Source organism: Cervus elaphus, chromosome 8, assembly GCF_910594005.1.
Source record: "Cervus elaphus chromosome 8, mCerEla1.1, whole genome shotgun sequence".
In the NCBI taxonomy this organism is placed as follows: Eukaryota; Metazoa; Chordata; class Mammalia; order Artiodactyla; family Cervidae; genus Cervus; species Cervus elaphus.
The window spans coordinates 16235389-16252836 of NC_057822.1; the positions used below are offsets into that span (position 1 = coordinate 16235389).

Sequence of the window (17448 nt, forward strand, 5' to 3'; positions counted from 1 at the left end):
TGGGGGGTTCAGGAAAATGGCTGGGCTGTGGGGGGCCACACTAGAGGGACAGTGGAGTCCTGGGGTCCTACAACAGTCCTGGGGGAGGGGGCACAGCCAGGACCTGCACTTACGGGCTGGAGGACCCGAAGGCAGAGGGGGTCAAGGGGGAGTGGGTGGAGACTGCTGTCCAGGGACTGAGATAGACAGAAGGGGAGGAACCCCACGTGAAGCCTAGGAGCCTGAGATGAGACCCTTTGGGGCTTGTTGATTTGGAGGGGCTGGTGGGATGTCCTTGGGGGTAGGTTTGAAAGGCAGGGTTGGAAAAAAAAAAGAAAGGCAGGGCTGGAGAAAGTGGGATCTGGAGGGACACCATAAGAAGGTGTCATGCGAAGAGTCAGCATGCTGGAACATGGGGACAGAAATGTGAGACCCTGATCACTCCAGTGGCATCTCTCTGAGGCTCAGTTTGCTCATCTGCAAAATGGGTTGCTGTGAGGGTTCCGGTGTTCCTGGAAGCGCCTCCCATCAAACACTTGGAAAGACAATCGCTACGGTTTGGGGGGTCCGGGGGCCCCCAGATAAGTGTGTCCGGATTCAGTCGTTGAGGGGGGCTGAGCTGGGCTGAGGGGACGCCACTGCCCCCTGTTGGCTGTCCGGGCCAAAGCACCCCTGGCCCCCGACGGGCGGGGCGACCGGCGGGCTGCAAGCGGGCTGGCAGCCTCCAGACGGCCAGTCGGCCCTCTCTGGCGCCGCTTCTGTCCGTCGATCAGTGCGAGGACGCCCGGCCCGCGCTCGGCGCGTGGGCTCCCGGCCCCTGGGATCTCGCGGGGCGCAGGCGGCATGGTAGGTGTGCGGGATGTGGGCGCGGTGGGCAGGCGCCCGGAGGGTCGCCGCAGAGCGGTAGGGATCGCAGGGCCGGTTGAGACGCGTCCCGCCCCCCGCCCCCACCCCGCTCTCCGGAGGACTCGCAGCCTCCTTGGGTATACCTGTCTTTTCGCTGGCCTTGCGCGCCGCGAGGCATGGGGGCTGCGGTGCGGCGACCTTTCCCCGGGTTCGTAGGAGCCTCTCTCTCGAACCCGGGTCGGCGCCTGGGCGTTCGCACCTCATCGCCGCGGTCCCGGCTTAGCTCTCGCAGCAATCCGGGTAGGCAGGGCGGGGGCGGCAGGGGCGGGAGGAACTTTTGAGGGGATAAAGATGCCTCTCCATCCCAAAATGCTGGGATTCGGTGTCAGAGAAGCAGGAAGGCTGGGGGAGGCTTCTGGGTGCAGGCTTTGGTGAGAAGATACTCGGGATGAAGAATACTTGGAATCCATGGGAGAGAAGGACCTGAAAAAGAAAGTTGAACGGTGGGTACACAGGTACGTGGGCAAGCGGAGCCCTGAACCCGCATCTGAGGAGAGGAAATGGAGCTGGGGCGAGGATCCAGGGAGAGGATTCAGGAAACAAGCCGGAAAATCGGCGGTTGCTCAGAAGGGAGGGGAGGTGGTGGTGGCCGGTTTGAGGAACAGGCTCAGGTGGGCAGCTCCCGGTCTTTCACATCAAGCCACAGGACCAGGGGAATCCCGTTCAGCCCCTGCCCCATGTCCCCTAGACTGTCCTTCATTTGCTGGGTGAGAAGTAAGGATGATGTCACTATGCATTGGATTTGAGCACCTGAAATTTATCAGGCACATTCCTGAGAACTTAATTCTCGCATTTACTCTTCCCAGAAACTAGCTAGGAGGTAGGCTGTACCTACTTACCCATTTTACAGATGAGGAGACTAAGGCACAGTGAGGGCCTGTCACAGAAGAGGATGGCGGACCTGGCACTTGACCCCAGGCCGGTCTGTTTAGCTTCATAGCCAGGGTCCTTAGCTACGCTATCTGCGTGCTATGTCACTTCAGCCGTGTACGACTCTGTGAGACCACATGGATTGTAGCCTGCCAGGTTCCTCTGTCCAAGGGATTTCCCAGGCAAGAATACTGGACTGGGTTGCCATTTTCTTCTCCAGGGGATCTTCCCAACCCAGGGATCGAACCTGAGTCTCTTATGTCTCCTGCAGTGGCAGGAGGGTTCTTTACCACTAGCGCCACCTGGGAAGCCCCACTCTCTCGGGTGGACTGGCAAAGAGATGGGGAGCCCCGGAGGAAGAGTGAACCTCAGAACTGGCAGCATCAAAGGTGTCAAATACTTCGACTTCAAACAGTTCGGGGAATAGAAAACAGAAGCAAGCACTAATTTTCGGATCAGCATTATAGTTTTGGGCCCTTTCACTCACCTTGCTTGATCCCCAGTGACCCAGTTCTCCCAGTAAGATCATGTAATCAGGCCCTTTTGTGTATCAGGCAGATGGTGTGTTAATACCTTTCATGGATTAAATTTCTGGATCCTTGTAATAAGGGAATAGCCACAGAGAGGTTACCGTGCAAATGGTCCCACAGTTCGAAACTGGTGAGGCTGGATTTGAATCCAAGCAGGTGTTTCCAGAACCCTTCCTTGCTCTTCAGGACCAAGTGATACTGTGTACTGTGCCCATTTTACAGGTGCCCAAACTGAGTGTCTCTCCCAAAGTCCATGGCTTGGAAGGGGAGAGACTGAAAGGGACTGCTGATGGCATAGCGCATGCTTGAGCGTTTCCATCACTAACCAAAGGTTTCAGTAGCTTGTGCAATTAAAACTTGAAGTCCCAGGGCTTCCCTGGTTGTCTAGTGGCTAAGAATCCTCTTGCCAATGCAAGGGACCCAAGTTTGACCCCTGGTCTGGGAGGTTCCCACATGCTGCAGAGTGACTAAGCCCATGCACCACAACTGCTGAGTCTACCAGACACAATTACTGAAGCTCATTCACCCAGAGTCTGTGCTGGGCAACAAGAGAAGCCACTGCAATGAGAAGCCTGAGCACTGCAACAAAGAGTGGCCCCCGCTCCCTGAAACTAAGAGAAAGTCCATTGTATAGCAATGAAGACCCGGCATGGCCAAAAGAAAATAAATCTTTAAAAAATTGAAGTCCCACTTTTAAAAAATCATTTTTAAGATGTATATTTTGGGGGGAGTTCTTAAAAAATTTTGTTTATTTGGCTGCATTGGGTCTTAGTTGCAGCACTCAGGATTTTTGTTGCTGCATACAGAATCTTAGTTCCCTGAGCAGCGATGGAACCTGGGCCCCCTGCATTGCGAGCACAGAGTGTCAGCCATAGGATCACCAGGGAAGTCCCTAAGATGTACATTTTTAAGAAGAAATTGTGATGGGTCTTACAATGGATGGCAGAGTTTTCCTTTCTCTGTGGCACAAAAAATAATGGCCCTCGTGGTGTCAATGGCACCTTTAGCTGGAATTAGGATAGAGCCAGATTCCTTAAGTGACTTTCTCTTCCATTTCACAGGTTCCTCTCTGTTTCAACTGCTCCATCCTCCCTGGAGACAGGTCCCTGGGTTCAAGGAGCCCGGTGCCCTGCAATGGCAGCAGGGCTCTGGGACCCTTTGACCCCCAGGACCTGAACCTGACGGATGAGGAGCTCAGGCTCAAGTACCTGGGGCCCCAGCAGACGGAGCTGTTCGTGCCCATTTGTGTCACCTACCTGCTGATCTTCGCGGTGGGCACGGTGGGCAACGCGCTGACCTGCACGGTCATCCTGCGCCACAGGCCCATGCGCACACCCACCAACTACTACCTCTTCAGCTTGGCTGTGTCGGACCTGCTGGTGCTGCTCGTGGGCCTGCCCTTGGAGCTCTATGAGATGCAGAACAACTACCCGTTCTTGTTGGGCGCTGGCGGCTGCTACTTCCGCACGCTGCTCTTTGAGACCGTCTGCCTGGCCTCGGTGCTCAACGTCACCGCCCTGAGCATCGAGCGCTACGTGGCCGTGGTGCACCCGCTGCGGGCCAGGTCGGTGGTGACGCACGCCCACGTGCGCCGCGTGCTCGTAGCCATCTGGGGCTTCGCGGTGCTCTGCTCTCTGCCCAACACCAGCCTGCACGGCATCCGGCAGCTAGATGTGCCCTGCCGGGGCCCGGTGCCCGACTCGGCCGTGTGCACCCTGGTGCGCCCGAGAGCCATCTACAACCTGGTGGTGCAGGCCACCGCGCTGCTCTTCTTCTGCCTGCCCATGGCCACCATCAGCGTGCTCTACCTGCTCATCGGCCTGCGGCTGCGGCGTGAGAGGCAGCTGATCCTCAGACAGGAGGCCAAGGGCAGGGCCAGGACAAGCGACAGCCGCAGGCTCCAGGATCGGGGTCGGACACAGGTGACCAAGATGCTGTGTAAGTGTTGCTGCTGGGAAGGGGTGCTGAGCCAGGTGCTAGGCATGGAGCTGGGGGTTTCCAGGGCCTGGTGGAAGGGGCTGAATGTCTGGGTTTATGATGGGGGCTTAGCGTGAGGGGGAGTAACCCCACTCTCCATCCCCGTGTGTGCGTGCACATATGTGCATACTCTTTTAGATTAGCTCGTGAGAAATTGACACGGAAGATAAATGTGAATGGTTCATAGCAGGGTCGGCTGCATTATCTGTGGAGCCCAATGCAAAATGAAAATTCAGGGTCCCTTGTTAAAAAAATTATTAAGAACCTTAAGACAGCAAGAGTAGAGCTGCTGTCTTGACCGTTTTAAGGTCAAGACTTGGTGCAAACGCACAGGTATCACCATGAAGCTGGCTCGTGGAAACAAACGCAGACAGAAGCTGGGCTCCAGGATGATGGAGCTGTTTGTGGGCTCTGGACCCCCCAGGTCTCTCATCTTTGCTCCCAAATATGTCTTGGTTCTGTCCTTCCCTAAGCATCCTGGGGGCATGACCTCAGACCCAGAGTTCTCCTTTTCTGCGGAACTAACTGTCCTCTTCCCTTAGTGGCAGTTGAAAATCCCAGGGAAGGATTCTCTTTGGTGGGCTTAGGTCATGGGACAGAGTGGCAGGATGCTGAGGTGAGCAGCCCCCACAGATCCACATGGTGGGATCCCGGGGAGCAAAATTCCCAAAAGAAGGGGAGCGGGGTGCTGGAAAGGCAAGGTGATGAATTTCTTGCATGCTATGTCTGCGGCTCATTGGGGACCACACGAGTGACCATGATCTAAAAGAGGTTGTGGGACTTCCTTGTGGCCAATGGTTAGAACTCTGCACTCCCAATGCTGGGAGTGCAAGTTTGATCCCTGGTCTGGGAACTAAGATCCCGCATGCTGCACGGTATGGCCAAAAAAAAAAAAAAAAATGAATGAGAGAAAAAAGAGGTCATTAGAGGCATGTTTGTGAGGGTCTATGTGATCAGGACAAAAGTGGGGGCTGCGGCTGGCTAGGGCATGCTCAGCTGGCTTGAGACTCTGGATCTTACTGTGCCCTATGCATGCTAAGTCACTCAGTCGTGTCCAACTCTGTGTGACCCTATGGACTATAGCCTCTCAGGCTCCTCTGTCCATGGGATTCTCCAGGCAAGAGTACTGGAGTGGGTGACCATGCCCTCCTTCAGGACGTGACAGCTTCTGCACACTCCAATAACACAGGACTCCTAAACAGATAGTTAATACCATTCCCCTAAGTTGTGGGCATTAATCGATCTAACAGTTGTGTAACAATCTGATGGCCCTAGGCCTAGCACTTTGTCATAAACAGTGGTCCTGAGGAAACCAGGCAGACTGATGCTAACCCAGTCCTTGATACCCTCCCCCACCCCACCCAGTCCCTCAGGGTCTGAATCAGGTAGGTGGGGTGGGCCAGGGCAGGATGGAGGTGAGACCTCGGTCAAAGCCAAGGGATTTTATCCAGCTAACTGGGGACTGCTGTGCTTCCAGAGAGGGACTCACTCCTCTCACCCCCCAGAACAGTGTCCCAGAGCCCACAGTCACTTGTACCGCCCCCTAAGGTGGGACCGACCTGGAGTTCTGTGCTCACCCCCTGCGCTAGAGACCACCTGCCCCTGCTACCTCCCACCTCCCTGCCCACTGGGGCAGAGTCTCTGCCTCTGGGGTGGCTCTTGCCCTGGAAAAGTGGGGTGTTTTCTTAAGGCCGCTTTGCTTGCTGGCCTGGGGCTCTGGCTTTCTTCTCTGCCTCCTGTTTTCACTTTCTGAGGACCTACTATGCACCAGGCCGTGTGCTGGGGATGTTGTAAGCCATGTTCTGATTGGCAGGCCACACTGGGCCGTAAGTGGGGGAAGACACTGCAGGGGAAGGATTGTGAGTTGGAGAAGCAAACACAAGAAACAAGGGACAGAAATCAAGGCAGATCTGATGGCAGAGATCCAAGGAAGGGCACGATTAAAACCAGGGCTGGAGGGAAGCTCCGGAGAAAGAGTGAAGGCTTGGCTGGCCTCTCCTGCCTTTTTTCTGGGGGTGGGATGGGGGCTGTCAAAGAAAGGGGAGTGCATGCAGAAGGGACACTGAGCTGAGCCCAGCGGAGCTGGGGGCTGGGGCTGCGGAGGCTTCTAGAGCCAAGGCAGGCAAGTGTGTGTGTGTGTGTGTTCATGTCCCTTTCCTTCCATGACCTCCCCGTCTACTGTCCTCTGACCGCAGGCCCCATTCTCCTGCTTCTCCCTGCTTATGCATCAGTAGGCATGGCCCCCGAGTGTCACCAGAGGGGTCCTTAGCCGCGCTCTCTGTGTCACACACTCAGTTCCAGTTCCACGCCGAGAGAACCGGGCCAGGCCAGGCTTGGCTCGGGTGTCCACGGCTGGTCCAGGGCACAGCCCACTGGCCAGACAGCGGCAGTGGTGCGAGAGCAGCCTCTCCTAAAGGGGTGTGGCCAGGGCAGACAGACTTCTAGAAGCTTCCAGCTGGACCTTGGGCGTGGATGGCCTGTGGGAGAGGCGCAGAGGTGAGAACAGGCCCCCTCTCTGCCCGCAGTTGTGCTGGTCATCGTGTTCGGGATCTGCTGGGCCCCGTTCCACGTCGACCGCCTTATGTGGAGCTTCGTGTCCCAGTGGACCGAGGGCCTGCTCCTGGCCTTCCAATACGTGCACGTCATCTCCGGAGTCTTCTTCTACCTCAGCTCGGCCGCCAACCCTGTGCTCTACAGCCTCATGTCCACCCGCTTCCGGGACACCTTCCAGGAGGCCCTGTGCCCGGGGACCCAGTGCCGCGGCCGTAGAGCCCACCACAGCTCCTACAGCCTCAGCAGGGTGACCGTGGGCAGCACCCTGGGTGACACGGGCTCCCCGGGAAGCCAGGCCCAGCCTCTGGCCAAGAACGGTGGCCCAGGGGGCCGGCAAGGGATGGACCGCTCCTGAGAAGAGCCTCATGCCGCTTCACCCCAAGCGGCCAGAAGGTCACACCCAACTATGGGGGGCCACACCTGCCTCTTCTGGGGGCTGTCCTCTGTCCCCCTTCCCCACTTCAGCCTAGTAACTGACTGGCACCTGACTACTGCCCCCACCCATGTATTGGAAGGATTATAAGGTTGCTGTCTGCCCTGCAGGCCTCCAGGCCTCCTGGTACAGCCCTGCCCTGGTAGGAACATCATGGCTGGTTAAGTGGGCATGGCAAGACTCCCATCTGGGGGTTCCCCCACCCACCCCCAGTTTCTGAAGTGTTTCCGGGGCAGCCCTTCCTTTCCTTTCCATTTCTTGCTGAGCTTCCGGTTCTGGTCCACTCTGCCCCCTCTAGCTCTTGGTGCACCTGGGAACCTGGGACCTTCCTCTGACCCAACCCCTCCGTGGCCCCCAGTTGACTTATTCTGCTCTGGGATTTCCACCTGGTGGAGCCACCAGGTGGCAGGTGTGCCTGGGATCCAGGGGACCTGCTTCCAATCTCAGCTGTGCTGCTACCTCCTGCTCACACCCTCCTTCCCCTGCTGTCCCTCACCCCCACCCCAGACCCGGCATCAAGCAAATTGCCTCTCCTTACAGGCCTGGGCCCCTTATTTGCAAAACAAAAGAGGCCCTGACCCTCTGGAGCATCGCGCTTTGGCTGGTTTTCTGTGTGGATGCAGAAGTCACTGCTGGTAACAGATACCCTCAGATTAACAAGGCGGAAATTACCCTTCACATCCTCACTACCTTCAACCCTTACTCCTGCCCTGACCCCTACAAGCTCCCCACCCTACCTCCTCCAGAGCCACCCGTAAACATTCTTTGTCCTAGAGAAAGTGAGACTTGGCACCGACCGAGGCACCACGTGTGTGAGCAGAGGCCCCTGCCTGCCTCCATTCTCACCTGCTCACATGCTGGCTTGGGGGCCTGAGATGAGCAGAGCATTGGGCCTGACTGGCCAGAGAATCTCTGGGGACAAGAGACATGGGCCACCCAAGGACAAGGGGTGCCCCGTGAGCACTGCTTGGGGCTCAGTGAAGTGAGAAGAGGGTGCATGCATGCTCAGTCATATCTGACTCTGAGACCCCATAGACTGAAGCCCACCAGGCTCCTCTGTCCATGGGATTCTCCAGGCAAGAATACTGGAGTGGGTGGCCATGCCCTCCTCCAGGGGATCTTCCCGACCCAGGGATCGACTGGTGTCTCCGGCATCTCCTGCACTGCAAGCAAATTCTTTACTGCAGAGCCGCTAGGAAAGCCCTGAGGTGAGAAGTGAGGCGGGCTAAGTCCTGAAGTGAAGCTCCATCCTGAATCCCCATGGATAGCTGGGTGCTCAGCCAGGACTCACGGCCAGTTTATGGCCAGAACTTGTCCTGCTACAGTGCCTGGCCCGTTCTCCTCCTGAGGGGGGACTGCAGCAGAAGGAATCCTGGCCTCCCTGGCGAGGGGCTGTAGGGCCTCTGTGTGCTACGGGGCTCTCCCTGCAGACTCTCCCCAGCTCAGGCCCCTGGCACCCTGACTGCAAAGTGGAGGAGATTGTACAAAATGTTCTGGGGTTTTTGAAATTCAATTGTAAAAACAATACTCATTTTAGAAAATTGGAAATTACAAATGAGCAAAAACGAAAACAATTTAAAGTAATTAAAAACCACCCTTGCTAGGGAATGGGGGGAGGGGGAAACAGTTGTTTAATGGGAACACGGTTTCAGTTTGAAAGTTTTGGAAATTGGTTGCAAACCAATGTGAATATACTTGAATAATATTGAATTATACACTTAAGTGGTTAAGATGGTAAATTGTATATGTATTTTACTACAATTTCTTTTTAAGGAAGGATTAAGCCTAAAGGAAAAGAAAAAGTCACCTATAGCTTTACTCTCTAGAGGTAACCACCATATATAAGATAGGATGGGCAAATTTGAGAAGGGAGCTTGTGTAAAGAGGCTGTGCAGAGCCGTGAGGACCCAATGTTGTCTCTGAAATGAGCTCCCCGGAGGCTTTGGTTGGGGTGGTGGCCAACGCCAGACTTCAGGCTGGAGCCTGCCGTTGTTCCCCCAGACTTAACTGGACTCCCTGGAGCCTCTCTTAAGTGACGGTCAGAGCTGACGTGCTCCTGAGGCTTTGGTCAGTATTTGTGAAGGGCCTGCTATGGGCAGAGAAGCCCTGGGCAGATGGGGGAACGTAGAGGAGGGGAGTTATCAGAAGACCTGGGCTCTTAGTGTAAATCTGATGTATGTCTCTCGACTGTCTCCATAGCACATCAGTGGGTAGGTCCCATTTGTCATGAGTCACTGGTTACCATGGAAAGTGGAAACAGCAGCTCTGGGCTCAGCCCTTGAGAAACGCGGGGAGGTGGAAAGGCCAGCCAGCAAGATCCCAGTCTCTCTGGGATACAGCGTCTTCTGCAGCTTGCTCTGCTCTTCTGCATGGTCAGGGTGGTGGGGGAGGTGGGGTGTGCGGCAGCATTGCCGAGTGCCCAGTGCTACTCCCAGGAAGTGAGTGCTGGCTCCTCTGGGGCTCGCCACCTCCTGTCCTGGCTACAGTCATACACATCCCTCCTCCTCCTTGTTCAAGAGGCTGGGGCTGCTCTGCTTCCCGTCTCCTCCTCTTCTGCTGTGATCCTGGGTGATGCTGAAGCCCACATGGACAGTCCACTGAGACCCTAGCATCCGCTCCTGGTCTTTCCTACAGCTGTGGACACTCTTCCCCACCCCGGCCTTTTGGTCCCGTGGTCACCTCCTCACTCCCAGGACCTCCAGGAGCATTTCAATTTCTGGAAGTGGGAGCTCTTGACCATGATTGCCTCCTTCCCGCTCTGTTGCTCTATAAGTGATAGTTATTCTTTAACCACGTCTAACCTTCCCGGTTCTCAGCTGCTCTTCTTTCTCCCAGTCCATCAGTTGCCTCTGCTCTTCACTTCTTTTCTGAGGGTCCTAGATACCATGGTCCATCACACACAACCCTCTCTACAAGTATTTCTGAAGGTCGGGTTGATCACCCTTTCCTTCTCAGAAAAAAAGGTTTATTTTCTTTGGGAACTCACCAAGATGGGTGTTATCAACAAACAAAGCTACGTTTGCCCACCCTTCCTTCTGTTAAAAGTATCTGCTCAGGAAATATAACGCATGCAGCACTTCACATCCACTCTTTTTTTTTTTTTTCTTTTTTTTTTTTCACATCCACTCTTCTGTAGACAGATGGCATTTCCACATGAGTCCTGATGTCTGGGAGCCTATCTCATTTCATACACTTCTCAGTGTCTCCTTCTTCCTCATTCTTGTCTTCTAACAGATCCACCAGGTGTTCTTTGTCCCAAATCTTCCCTGTAGAGAGGAGCTGCCTTCTTGGAGGGCTCCCTAGTATTTCATTATCAACTGATTTGAGGGGAATCCCTCAATGTGTGACTTGGGAGACCAAGCCCAGGCTCCTACTATTAATACAGAAACTGAAAGCGTTCTGGACACAGCATCACTGACATCACTGTGACCCATGACTTGTACTCAGGCAGCTGGATGGTCCCACGTAGGAAGCAAGTGATGCTAAGACCCACGACCTCAGGGCAGCAGTGCTAATAGCAGCATCCCATCCACGCTGCCCCTGGGGCTCCAGTTGCCCAGCCTGCCTTGGCTTCTGCCCATTTGCTCTTGGAAAGCCCAGGTTTTTCCAAGAACTATTGTTACGAGCTCCCAAGAGCCTTTCAATAAATTCCTTTCCTGCGTAAGTTGGTCAGAGTTGTTTGCCATTGTTTGTAACCAAGAACCTTAACAGATCCATCCACCCCCTGCTGTGAAGGGTACAGACTCTGTTTGTTCTACTAGTGGTTGTCTTTACATATTCTTAAGATAAGCAGATATTATTACTGATTGTTCTAAAACCCCAAACTGCAGTCTGTAATACTTAATACTCCTTCTATTTTTAAAACTTTTTTTTTTTAAAAGAGGCAAGAATGAGGAGGACAGGCTTAAGGAATTTGATCCTAGAAATACATTTACGTTTTCTAAGCACTGTAGTATGCTTCTTCTGACAAAGCAATAGGGTTTAGTTGGTGAGCAAGGACTCTGGTCAGGCTGCCTGGGTTCGAATCCTGACTCAAAAGTCAGACTGGGGACTTCTGTGGTTGGTGGTCCAGTGGCTAAGACTGTTTGCTCCCCAGGCAGGGGGCCTGGGTTCAATCCTTGGTTAGGGAACAAGGTTCCACATGCCACAACTAAAGATCCTGCATGCCGCAATGAAGACTGAAGATTCCATGTACTTCAACTAAGACCCAGTGCAATCTAATTAATTAATTTTAAAAAGTCAGTCCGGCCTTAGGCCAAAGTCAGTCTGGATCGGAAGATACATTTCTAAAGAAAGGGTGTGCAACCTGCCTGCACACACATAAGAGACTCAGAGGCCTGGGTGTCTGGGTCCGTAAGTCTACGAGGGTTAGTTTGAGGATGGTAGTTACTACATGTCCCCTTGTGTGGCCTCTTTAAATGCAACAGCTCAGCCTCACCTTCTTTCAAGCTTCTGCACAGGCAGAGTGGGACAGTTGGTGGGCCGCTCAGGAAGAGAGGCCATGGCCAAACTGGGGGACAGTAAGGATTCAGGGAAGGCTGTACCTGGCTGGGTAAGAGTCCCCTGACTCCGGAGAGGTGGTCACAAGCTAGGACTAGACTGGAAGGCCTGGAAGCTGCTGCCACATTTTCTGGAACATCTGTAAGAGTACCTGGGATCTTCATTTATTTTTTAATCTTTGGTTTTTATGGCCATGCCTGGTAGCATGTGGGATCTTAGTTCCCCAACCAGGAATCGAACCTGCATCCCCTGCATTGGAAGCTTGGAGTCAGGGAAGTCCCTCCCTGGGATCTTTTAATCTGACATTCAAGTACCTTCATCAGCTCTAAGCAATGTGGGCTTCATTCATTCAGCTAAGTACTGAGTACCATGTGCCAGGCACTGTATAAGGTGGGGGTGGGGAGCTGGGTGGACATACAGGCACTGGAATAAAAGGCTTCTGACAGCTGGAACTCTGCGGGCACAGAAGACAGGCACCTGCCCCAGTGGAGGGCGGGCTTCCAGGAGGAGGCGAAGCTGCTCAGTGCTCAAAAGTTGTGGGAGAAAAAAAAAAAAAAAAGTTGTGGGAGAAGGAGGCTGACTGGCCCCTGAACTGTGGCCAGGAAAGGGTGGAGCATCTATAGTGACAGTTCCACCAAAACTGAATTTATTGGGGGGGGGGACCCTAAACGGAACAGGGGGAGGAATGGACACTGGATAGGCAAAAACAATAGCAAAGCTGACTGCAGTCCAAGTTCTTCGCTGTCATTCTCTGGACTCTCCCTGGCTGCTCTTCCTGGAATTTGGACTTGAAACCTTCCCTCCAGTCTGTTTCCTCGTCTGTCTGGCCTTCAGGCACAGGCAGGATTATTTTTTGTTCCCATTCTATTAAATTTGGGGAAAAAATGAATTACACAAATAATCACTTCTATTCCCCACACCTAAATTAATCACTATTTTTTGCAATTTGATATCTGTCATTTTCTGCACAAATACTCTCCCCCATCAGTGATAATATTGGGTTGGCCAAAAATTTCCTTGGGGTTTTTCCGTAGGATTTTATGGAAAAACCTAATGAACATTTTAGCCAACACAAAAGATTGTTTTCAATCATTTGCTTTATAAGAGAACTGCCTAGAACCATCTGGTAGAAGGTCCATGGTTATGATGGATGGATGAAGCTGACAATGCCTAAACTGTCTAATCAGTGTTACCATCACTAGAAGTGGTCACTTAACCAGATGTTAAGTGCCTCCTAGAGGGATGAAAAAGAAGTACACCAACCCTAGGTCTTGCACAAAAAACCAAAAACTCCTCCCCCCAACTCCACCGAAGCTGAATGAAAGGAAGCTTGCAGATCTGACTGGCAGTTTACAAGATCGCTGAGGATGGCAGAGTATGCTCAAGACACCTTAACGATGCAGGCCAAATCCAGTATAAGGACAAATTCTATAAGAATTTGAAGAAGCCTTAGTTTCTTCAACAAATAAATCGTATTTAAAAGGGAGTTTCTGGGACTTCCCTGGTGGTATAGTGGATAGGAATCTGCCTGCCAATGCAGGAAACACGGGTTCGATCCCTGGTCCAGGAGGATCGCACATACCACGGATCAACTAAGCCCAGGCACCCCAACTACTGAAGCCCATGTGCCTAGAATGTGGGCACCACAACAGGAGCAACCGCCTCAAGGAGATGCCCGCACACTGCAATGAAGAGTAGCCCCCACTTGCAGCAACGAAGACCTAAAGATAAAATAAAAGGGAGTTTCTATTACAGAGTAAGAAAACTTTTAAAAAACACATCAAATGTAACGCGTGGAAATGTTTAAATCCTAATTCAAACATGCCAATGGTAGTAAGACACTTCTGAGACAGAAAACTGAACACAGACTAGATATTGCTATTGTTGTCATTTAGTTGCTTAGTCGTGTCCAACTCTTTGCAACCCCATGGACTGCAGCACACCAGGCTCCTCTGTCCATGGGATTTCCCAGGCAAGAATACTGTAGTAATCCTGACAGCATGTAGCAGTATTTAATAAAGTGTTTACAGGTGAAATAATAGGATGCCTGGAATTCCTATTAAAATACTCAAGTCAAAAAAATTAAAAAAGGAGAGGAAAAAAGTGGGGCAGGGAATAGCTGAAGAAAGAGTGGCAAAAATATTGAAGTGATTGAGGTGATGGGTAAAAGGGGATTCATTATATACTCTACTTAATAATGTATGTTTGAAAATGTCCATAAAATTTTTTTGAAAAATGTATTTGGCTGCGCCTGGTCTTAATTGCAGCACATGGACTCTAAGTTGTGGCATGTAGGATCTCGTTCCCTGATCAGGAATCAAACCTAGGTCACCTGCAATGGGAGGATGGAGTCTTAGTCACTGGATCACCAGGAATTCCCCATAATAAATTTTAAACTTGCAATAAAGACTCACATATTTGTGTTTTCCTAAGTGTGATCCTTTATCTCTAGGTGAGAAAAGTGGAATTCCTAAATTTAAGGAAGGAAAATTTTTACCTCAACAAGAAATCGCCAAGTTTTTCTCCAGGTGTTTGTAATGAAGGGATTCAGGATATTCTACCCCCAAATAAGCACCTTGGCATGCTCAACATTTTAAGCCAACTGCACTGGAAAAACAACAGGTGCAGAAAGGACTCCCTGACCTTCCCCTGAAGCAGGTCATAAAACCCTCACATGAGAGGTGCCTTCCCTCTGACCAGAGGGAAGGAGTATGTTTTCTCCAAGACTGAGGAACGCCAAGAGGAATCTGAACACAGAGGCCTTGCTGTTTCAGCTAGTTACACACTTATACTCCCTTCCATCCTATCACATTTTGTCACACCCTCCACTCTTCATCAGACATAGCAAAACACTCAGGTTTAACCAATTCTTCAGGTCATTTCATTATGAAGGCTCCTGGTCACATCAAACTTAAATAAATCTGTATTTTTTTATCTTGTTAATCTGCCTTTTGTTACAGGGTCCCAGCTAAAAATTTTGATAGGTAGATATCTTTCCTCTTCTTACAGTAACAAATTGCCTTCTCACCGGTTTTCCCACAATCCTTAAACCCTTGTTGATATTTTAATTTCTGTTAATTTGATGGATAAAATGGTATCGTATAATCGTTTTAAATGATGTTTTCCTGGTGGTTGTACTTCTTCATTCTTTTTATACTACCTACATTTCTTCTGAAAGTTACTTTTCATATCCTTTGCCCATTATTTCCTTGCCTTTTTCTTATTATAGTTTTTCACCTGTTGTTGTTTAGCTGCTCAGTTGTCTCTGAGTCTTTGTGACCCCATGGACTGTAACCTGCCAAGATCTTCTGTTCATGGGATTTCCCAGGCAGAAATACTGAAGCAGTTTGCCATTTCCTTCTCCAGGGGATCTTCCTGACCCAGGAATCAAACCAGCGTCTCCTGCTTGGCAGGCAGATTCTTTACCACTGAGCCACCTGGGAAGCCCATAGTTTTGTCATATTCTGATACTCAGTTTTTATTATGTTACAAGTATTGCTTCCCAATTTGTTCCTTATATTTTAAAATTTTTATGCAAGCTATCTTGCATCCAGTGCTTTAAATTGTAATATGACCAAATCTGTCATAATTTTTTTGCTCCGTCATAATTTTGCTGTGTCTTGAGTGACACCCACATCCCAAGTTCTTATGCAGATGACACCACCCTTATGGCAGAAAGTAAAGAGTAACTAAAAAGCTTCTTGATGAAAGTGAAAGAGGAGAGTGAAAAAAGTTGGCTTAAAACTCAATATTCAGAAAACTAAGATCATGGCATCCAGTTCCAGCACTTCATGGCAAGTAGATGGGGAAACAAAGGAAACAATGAGAGACTTTGTTTTATGGGGCTTGAAAATCACTGCAGATGGTGACTGCAGCCATAAAATTAAAAGACACTTGCTCCTTAGAAGAAAAACTACGACCAACCTAGAAAACATATTGAAAAGCAGAGACATTACTTTGTCAACAAAGGTTTGTCTAGTCAAAGCTATGGTTTTTCCAGTAGTCATGTATGGATGTGCGAGTTGGACTATAAAGAAAGCTGAGCGCCAAAGAATTGATGCTTATGAACTGTGGTGTTGGAGAAGACTCTTGGAGAGTCCCTTGGACTGCAAGGAGATCCAACCAGTCCATCCTAAAGGAGATCAGTCCTGGGTGTTCATTGGAAGGACTGATGCTGAAGCTGAAACTCCAATACTTTGTCCACCTGATGCGAAGAACTGACTCTTTGGAAAAGACCCTGATGTTGGGGAAGACTGAAGACAGGAGAAGGGGATGACAGAGGATGAGATGGTTGGATGGCATCACCGACTCTATGGACATGAGTTTGAGTAAACTCCGGGAGTTACTGATAGACAGGGAAGCCTGCTGTGATGCAGTCCATGGGGTCGCAAAGAGCTGGACATGACTGAGCAACTGAACTGAACTGATGGATTTTAATCAGCACCATGGATTTTAATAAGAATGCTTAATTTTTTGCCACCAGATGTTTATCTTACATTTTCACACATACGGTTTATCTAAAATAATATGGTATTTTCTTCCTTTAGTCTGTTAGTCTGACCTTGACTTACTTGAAACATCTTGCATTTCAGAGATAAATACTATTGGTCAACATTCTTTTACTATCTTCAGTCAAGTTGTTGTTGTTGTTTAGTCACTAAGTCAAGTACCAAATCTAAAATATGTAGGCAATTCTTTTCCCCCTAATTTGGGACTTTCTGGAGCTAGGACAGGGCAGGGTCCCTTACCCAGGGCCATGTTTTCTCATTCCCCAAAACACACACGTGACTCAAGGTTCTCTTTTTAAAATCCCAATGTGGGTATAATTCCTAAAATTTTGATCCGTTACTACAGGGCCTAATGGTACAAATGACTGTTGAGAGAGAACATATTAAAGATGGCTTAAAGAAAGTAGATCATATTAAGCAACTGAGGATGTAAATCAATGGCCTTGGATGAGTTTCTTAACCTCTGTGTGCCTCAATTTCCCTAAATGTAAAATGAAACCAGTAAGATTCTGAGTCACAGATTTGTTTTGAAAAGCCCACAATAAACTGCATGAAAAACAACCAGTACAATGCCTAGCACACATAGAGGTATTAATGTTTTAGCTGTGAACATTACTGAAACAGAGCAGAACCCTATGGTCCTTGCCCTCCACGACGTCTGCCTGCCTTTTGTCTGTGGAAAAACTTTAGACAAAGAATAATTTTAATCAGAAAAGTGAGAAAATGCAGAAACAAAGGAAAACAGTCAAGGAGACCAAATAATAATAGCTTAGTCATTAAGCAAAGTCAAGGATCCTTGACTAAGCTCCTTCTCAAGGGCTATAGATAAATATTTGAGCCATATCTTGTGAGCCATCTTACAAATACTGAAACCCTCCCACCAGGTGGAAGAAGTTAACTACATGGTGCCCATGATATAAGCTGCCACAATTTCAAGAACTGGTTTCACTGAAATAGTAACAGACTGACCCTGGAACTAAAGACTAACTACTTAAAACACTGAAGATGACCACGGTCACACCACCAACAACCAATTTGAACATGACTGTCTCTGTTTCTATGTGTAACCCCCTCTCTTTGTCTATAAAACCTATTGCCCCCTGACTGCTTGGGGGGCTAGTGGGGGTGGTGAGGGGGTGGGTTGCGTTGCGGGAGGGGGTGGGGGGCGCGGCGGTCAGCCTTTGGATAGGTA

At 50.5% G+C, this 17448-nt stretch overlaps 1 protein-coding gene across 2 annotated transcripts; it reads left to right on the top strand.

Moving 5' to 3' along the window:
• Positions 1-325: 325 nt before the first annotated feature.
• NMUR1 (neuromedin U receptor 1) lies at positions 326-10329 on the top strand. Of its 2 annotated transcripts, XR_006342364.1 has the most exons (4): positions 326-825; positions 3347-4223; positions 6788-8456; positions 9448-10329. XR_006342364.1 is itself a non-coding variant. In XM_043909699.1 (3 exons), the coding sequence occupies exons 1-3, from the start codon at positions 823-825 to the stop codon at positions 7168-7170; spliced, it is 1263 nt and encodes a 420-aa protein (XP_043765634.1). In that variant the 5' UTR covers positions 326-822; the 3' UTR covers positions 7171-10329. The 2 variants fall into 2 exon arrangements, 1 of the variants encoding a protein (XP_043765634.1); XM_043909699.1 differs by having other exon boundaries at positions 6788-10329.
• Positions 10330-17448: the final 7119 nt, after the last annotated feature.